Source organism: Arachis duranensis, chromosome 5, assembly GCF_000817695.3.
Source record: "Arachis duranensis cultivar V14167 chromosome 5, aradu.V14167.gnm2.J7QH, whole genome shotgun sequence".
Classification (NCBI taxonomy): domain Eukaryota; kingdom Viridiplantae; phylum Streptophyta; class Magnoliopsida; order Fabales; family Fabaceae; genus Arachis; species Arachis duranensis.
This window is the reverse complement of record NC_029776.3, coordinates 91,884,982-91,892,442: the sequence shown is the minus strand read 5'-3', so window position 1 is coordinate 91,892,442 and position 7,461 is coordinate 91,884,982. Positions and strand designations below refer to the sequence as shown.

General features: G+C 27.6%; 1 protein-coding gene and 1 pseudogene across 1 annotated transcript; one reads left to right on the top strand and one right to left on the bottom strand.

Annotated features, from left to right (window-relative positions):
- Positions 1-493: 493 nt before the first annotated feature.
- On the bottom strand, positions 494-1,100 carry LOC127747677 (ribulose bisphosphate carboxylase large chain-like; annotated as a pseudogene).
- Positions 1,101-1,432: 332 nt separating this feature from the next.
- On the top strand, positions 1,433-3,375 carry LOC107490384 (transcription factor BEE 1-like). Its single transcript, XM_016111157.3, has 6 exons — positions 1,433-1,888; positions 2,074-2,205; positions 2,320-2,385; positions 2,531-2,599; positions 2,694-2,771; positions 3,091-3,375. The coding sequence occupies exons 1-6, from the start codon at positions 1,472-1,474 to the stop codon at positions 3,184-3,186; spliced, it is 858 nt and encodes a 285-aa protein (XP_015966643.1). The 5' UTR covers positions 1,433-1,471; the 3' UTR covers positions 3,187-3,375.
- The last annotated feature ends 4,086 nt before the right edge of the window (positions 3,376-7,461 follow it).

Below are 7,461 nucleotides of genomic sequence, written 5' to 3'. Positions count from 1 at the left end.
CGTGAAGAAATCGATCGATTTCTTCACGATCGGATTATATTTGTTTTCAATACTGTTGTCAATATTAGTGTTGAAAACATAGAATCGCGAAAAACAAATGAATTCAAATTCGAAAAAAAAAAATGAAATATTAATATAAATCGAATTTGATTATATTTTTAGTAATTTGTTTTTATTATTATTATATAAATAAATATATTCTAGTTGATATTTGTCACTATTCTTTCTAATTTTTTAGAAAAATTATTAAATTATTAATTCAATTTTTTCTATTTCTCTTTATTGAAATACTCCAATTTAACTATTCCATATCCATTTATTTATATACTACATTTCTAGACTCTAATATATATATCTAATAGATAAGATATATCTAATCGATTAGAATATAGAACTTTATGGATATAATAAAAAAGAAAAAAAAGATATATTATGTTTATGCAATAAATTAAGTATCTTTGTCTTCGGCTCAATCTTCAAAAAAGGATTGAGCCGAATTTAATTGCAATTATCTAGAACGAACAGTAACCACCGGATTACAAAGTATCCATTACTGGGAATTCAAATTTGATCGCCTTCCATACTTCACAAGCAGCAGCTAATTCAGGACTCCATTTGCTCGCCTCACGGATGATTTCATTACCCTCACGAGCAAGATCACGACCCTCATTCTGAGCCTGTACACATGCTTCGAGAGCTACTCGATTAGCTACGACACCTGGTGCATTTTCCCAAGGATGCCCTAAGGTTCCACCACCGAATTGGAGTACGGAATCATCTCCAAAAATCTCGGTTAGAGCAGGCATATGCCAAACGTGAATACCCCCGAAGCAACGGGAAGAACACCTGGTAGAGAAACCCAATCTTGAGTGAAATAAATCCCACGGCTTCGATCTTTTTCAATAAAATCATCACGAAATAAATCAACAAAACCTAAAGTAATATCTCTTTCCCCTTCAAGTTTACCTACTACGGTAAAAAACTAGAAACCTAATTAAAAAATATATAAAAATTTACTTATAAATTTTATAAAATTATAAAAATTAATAGAGTAATTATACTATTAAATATTAATGTAAGTATGTAACACATCTCGTCATATGAACATTTTATCTTTCCATCTCAATATTTAATAGAGTAAACTATTTGTATAAACGAAAATAGAAGTCTTTAAATTTTACAAGTTTGAAACAAAAAAATTTATAGACTTTATGGGGACCAAAAGTTTATTAAGCATTTTATTATTTGATAGATATTGAAAATATTTTATGTTCACTGTAGATGGGACCCAAGCTAAGGGAACATAAACTACAGAAAGGTTGATATGCCACGTGGCCACCTCAGAATGGTTCTGTTCATGAAATCCCACAGTATATATATAAAAATAAATTGAAGAGTGGTTACAGAACATATATCCACATTATTATCCAAACAAACACCACCAGCATAACATAATCACAAATATTAATACATGATGGCTCATCACCAATTCACAGAAGATTTTCAAAGCATGATCATGAAACCTTTCTTGGATATTGATCCAAGCATGGATCTCATCAACCAGTTCATAGGTTTGAACACAACAACAACAACAACAACACATATGAACATGTGTGACAACTTGTTTGGATCTCATCATCATCATCATCATCATCAAGATGATTTTCCAGGAAACTTGGAAGAAAGTTTCCATCAAAATCATCATCATCATGTCAACAACAACAATGCATCATCAGTAGTAGTCCCAGTAATTTCTTCTTCCCTTCTCAATTATTATCCATCAGAAAATGAAGAAATCCATGAAGGTAAAAAGAGAAAAGCAACTACTTCAGGAAACTCAACTCCTGCAGCTTCTCATCATAGTGAAAGCAAGATTATTAAAAATAATGTAAGTTAATTAATTGTTTTCTTCAATGATATTCTTTTTGGCATGTACATACAATTTTTACTAATCTTTCTGACCATTGAATTATTTATATATTACTTTAAAAATAAACAAAGCTTATGATTATATTGGTATGTAGTTTATATTTTATGTGAATGATTTAATAATAATTATTATTATTATTTCAGGGTTGTGGTGGAAAAGGTAAGAGAGTGAAGAGCAATAAAACAGAAGAAGAAGAGGAGAAGAAACAAAAGGAAGTGGTTCATGTCAGAGCAAGAAGAGGTCAAGCCACTGATAGTCACAGCATAGCTGAAAGGGTACATTATATATTTAATTAATTTAATTTAATTTAATTTAATTTAATATAATTTTCATGTCTCTTTGATCAAATGTGAAGTAATACATATATGTCTATCATAATTTGTCTTCAGGTTAGAAGAGGAAAAATCAATGAAAAATTAAGGTGCCTGCAAAACATTGTTCCAGGATGTTACAAGGTAAACATTAAAGACATTCAATTAAAAAAATAATATGTATTTTATATTTTAACATATATTATATAAATATAATTGTAATTTTATGTTGTGTTAACTCTTTTAATGACTTAATTACAAGTCTTATCACTTAACTTTTTTTTATTAGACCATGGGCATGGCGGTTATGTTGGATGAAATCATAAACTATGTTCAATCCTTGCAACATCAAGTAGAGGTAAGTGATAAAAAAAAATACTCACTCTATATATATTACTAAATAATAATAATAAATTTAGTAACATAATCTAAACATATGTTTTTTCTTGCAGTTCCTTTCTTTGAAGCTCACAGCAGCAAGTACCTTTTATGACTTCAATTCAGAGACAGATGCTTTGGAAACAATGCAGGTATGCATGGAGATATGGTTCTAATATAACTTGTAAAAATTATTTACATAATTACATGTAAACAATGTATATTTAATTTGCGTAGATAGTAATAATTAATTAGTTGTGCATTAAAAAAATTAAAATAAAATAACCCATATATGCTAGATATGGGTTTTATGTCTTATAGAAAGAATTGAAGGAAAGTGTTTCTTAAACATAAATTTTAAGATAATTAATCTGTTATTATTAAATTTTGTGTATGTGACTTACCTACTATTCTAACAACTAAGTCCATGCTCTATTAATTTTTATTTATTTATTTATGAATTTATTTCAGAGAGCGAGGGCATCCGAGGCAAAAGAGTTAGGCAAGTATGGGAAAGAAGGGCATGGAGGAGTTTCTTGCTATCAACCAAATTGGCCTCTTGTTTGACTTTAATTAATTACTTTTGGATTTTTATTTTTTTAACTCACAAAACCATATAATATATACAAAGACATGAAGACACTTCATTTTCAATTCTCTTAGCTTGTTACTCAACAAGTAGTTGATGTCAATTTGTTTCCACTCTAAGCTACAAGCACAAGTGGACAATATATTCTTGCTTTGTAAAATCCCTCTCTCATAAATATATAATAATATATATATATGTGTGTAAAAATGTTGATGAAATGGATGTTAATAAATTAAAGCCTACATTTGATGCACTTTTCTGGAAACTTGTTCATTGGAATGGTGTGGTTGCAATTCTAGATTTCATTATATATTTCTGCAAAAATGCAAAGGCCTATATAGACTACTATAGCATCATTATCATAGCACAAAATACTACAAGCCAAAAAGTTAAATAAAATAAAAAAAAATCATTCTATGAATTATTAATTGTGTTTGAGGATAATGTAAATTTAGCTATATATATATATATATATATATATAATAAGTAATAAACTTAATATGTACTATTCAAAAATCATTAAAAAGAAAAAAAAATCCCTGTCTGTCTCCCTTTACTTCAACAAACAAATTTGGTTTATCATGAGTAACAGTGGTTTTAGGAAATAGGAACATTAAAATAGTACACCACACCTCAACCAAAGACTTTGATTATTATTCAAAATAATTTTAGCATTTTTTAATAAAAAAAATAAAATGTGGTAGTTCCTTTCTCAAAATGTCATTCATGTCTACCTTATTTTACTTGCCAATCTGAAATCTAGACTCTTCTAATTATGGCAGCACATAACATATTAATCAACATCCAAATTAATATAGTTTGCAATATTTTTTTTGTTATAAATTACAAAACAAATATTATTGTGAGAAATTATTCATGTGACTTTGTTTGTTAGTTCTACTAAGTTCGATCCACAGATGGAGCATATTGAATTGTTGCCATCATGGATCAAGTTGGATGTCCATGTCTTGTGGGACCACAAACAAACACAAGCACAACAACAACATTATCAATAATAAGTTTTTTGTTTTCTTAACTGGGGTTTTTTCACATTCTGTAATACAGTAGGTTTCATACTTCCAACATGTTACTACTTATTACTGAATTTTAAATTTTCTAAAATTTTCTTATTTAACTCCTATTTATCTCTTTTAGGAATAGTTGTTAACTTTTACTAATAATTTTAAAATAAAAAATCAAGTTAGACCCATTTTACTAAAACTCTAGACTTCCTTGCCTATATTATGGTTTTTTTTATATAAAAAGGTAATTTAACATCTCTTTAGATGTGATATTTTGAATACTTTTTATATTTGAATAAGCATTTTTCATATTTTATTTTATATTTTGAACAATAAAGGGTAAAAAAAATACATTTTTCATAAGTTACAACTTAGCTTTATTAACAGTTAAGAAATATCCTTTTTTATATATTATAACACAAAGAGTAGTGTTAGGGAGCCAATGGCTTAAATGTACAATGTGTATAATGGGCTAAATCTTTGGTCCATGAATAAAATGAACATCACCCATACTATCTAGAATAATCATCCGGATACCAGGATAAATAAACATTTCATGTCATAAAACCACTCATCCCAAAAACTTAAGCTGATTTTGGGGTTCACCAAGGATCAAACTCACCTTTTGGATGTAGAATTCTAATATCATATGATGAAACCACTCATCCCAAAAACGTAACCTGATAGGACAATGTAACACTGATGATTATATCTCTAATACTTCCTAAACCTCCATTGTACGCATTATACGCTTAATCCATTGGCTCCCTATACTTTCTCTAACAGAAAATATTGTATGTTACAATATTTCTTCAAAACTACATTAAAAGTAAGTTAAACTTATCATGAAAATTAAGTAAAATAATGTTTTTGAGGAGTTTATTAAAACTATGCCTTAACATATACAGTAGAAAATCCTATAATCAGTTTCCAGTTTCACCCTAAAAGCTAATCACGTTAATTGTGATTACTGATTTCTTATTTAATCATTAATCCGTAAGATTATTCTTTGAAAAGGATTCTACAAAATTATCCAATAGAAGAAAAAAGCACCCTTATCATGCAAGATCAAGTAAATTTAATTTCTGATTCAAAGGATTATATATTTACAAGAAATTAAATTCACTAGAGAAGCTAAAAAGTTCTCAACATTGCGACATCAACTTTTAGTCTTTACACACAGATTATTTATAAATCACATACCGGCAGAAGATTAATGAAATAAATAATAGGTATAGGAAATTTAAATTTTGCCTTGTGTATATACTAATTTATTGGTGAACAACAAACTCTTAAATAAAACTCAAATTTACAACAAATTTGTTCTTATCCTATCAAACTATCAATCAAAAAATGAAATAAATAAATTTGCTACCATACTAATTTAATTTGTGAGTTTAATTAGTGAGATGTGACTTGTGAGTAGCACAAATTCTAGTATAATATGAAAGAGCACAAGCCAAAATAATCCAAGCTAAACAATCTTAATGGAACCCACTTGGCATTAAAATAGTGAACTCATAAATAAAATCTTATGGATGTTGCCAATTCATTGAAGTGAATGATTGAGGGGAGAACATATTCATAAGATTATAACAATAATTATTATTGTTGTCATGGTTTAGTAGTGAATGAGAAAGGAGGGGTTTAGATACAATGCATCCATGAAAATAAAAAATGGAAGAAGAAGAAGAAGACATTGAATGGGCCATAGCATGCTCAAAGAGAATGGGCAATGTGGGTTCTCTCTCCCGGATAATGATAAGTGCTTATTGTGAACTCTCTTTTAAAGCAACTTTAATTTTCATTCCTTATTAAAATTATTATTTACACTCATTTAATAAATATATAATTATTCATATTTTCTATTACCAACTTAAAATTTTTATGACTTAAAAATTTATAGTTTAATTATTGTTAAAAAAGAATTTAGTATAAACAAATAAAAAAAATATTCAAAATTTAAGCAAACCAATATGTTTAAATTATATTTTATTAGCATAAATTTTTAGTGCAGGTGATTTCATGATATATTTTCAAAACACATGTAATGCATATTTTAATTAAGAAACATTTACAATAAATTATATTTTATTGTCATTCATTTGTCTCTTAGAAGAAGCATGCATGAATAAGGAGGAAGAACATGGACCAAAAGGGTCTTAAAGTTTTTAGCTTTGAAGAGTTGATATATGATATATTCCACACAATATGGATTAAGATTTGGGGGTCACATACATGTTAGGAGGGTATAGTAGTTGGAGAGAAAGAGTAGATATTAATTATTATAACCCAAAAACTTATGGGCAAGTTCAAGGACCCCAATGTATATAGTGGAAGTTGTTAGCTGGTCAGGTACATTAGAACCCCACCAAGATTAGCCAAAGTGGAAGCATAACCCATCAGTATCTATTTGTATGGTATTAAGATTTTAAGACTATGGAAGAAAGTTCATGGCCCTAGAATTTGAAACATTTTGTCACCACATTTTGTTTATTATCTATCTCTTCTTAAAAAAGTAACACATGATCATGGTTGATGGTTCATTCATCACTGTTTTGGTCAAATGGGGGTGTTGACTTGGCATGGTAGGTTTTATGCCAAAATTGAGAACCATGTCAATTCATGTTGAGAGGGATTGTGTGGATTTGTAAATACTGCCATTTCATTATTATTATTCTCCATAATTATTCAATTGACCTTAGCCCTCATTTCTACAGCTCCAATTTTGGCCATAGCTAGCTAGATTTTTTTTTCCGTTTTTAAAAGAGTAATACTATTAATTAATCATTGATTCTTTAATTTAGTATTCATAAAATAAGATAATATGATAAAATATCAGAGATTAAAGTACATTTTTGTTTCTAACATTTGTGTTTTGTTTTAAAAAATATTTTTATTGTTTAATTTCATTCAAATTTATGTGTAATGTTTTTTTATTTGTTTTAAAATACTTCTAGACGTTATTTTCATCTAAAATATTAGGGATAAAATAATTGAATGAATAAAAAATATTAGAGAAAAAATTGAATAAAATTAAACGTTAGAGATATTTTTAAAAAAATTATAAATATTAAGGACAAAAAATATATTTTATCTTATCAAGTATATAACTTAATGTAAATAGTAAAATATTTTAATTTATTTATTATTGGGTTAATAAAAAAAGTAATAATCTATAAAAAGTTAGTCATAATATAAGAAGTATAACAAGACTTACACTTTTGTACA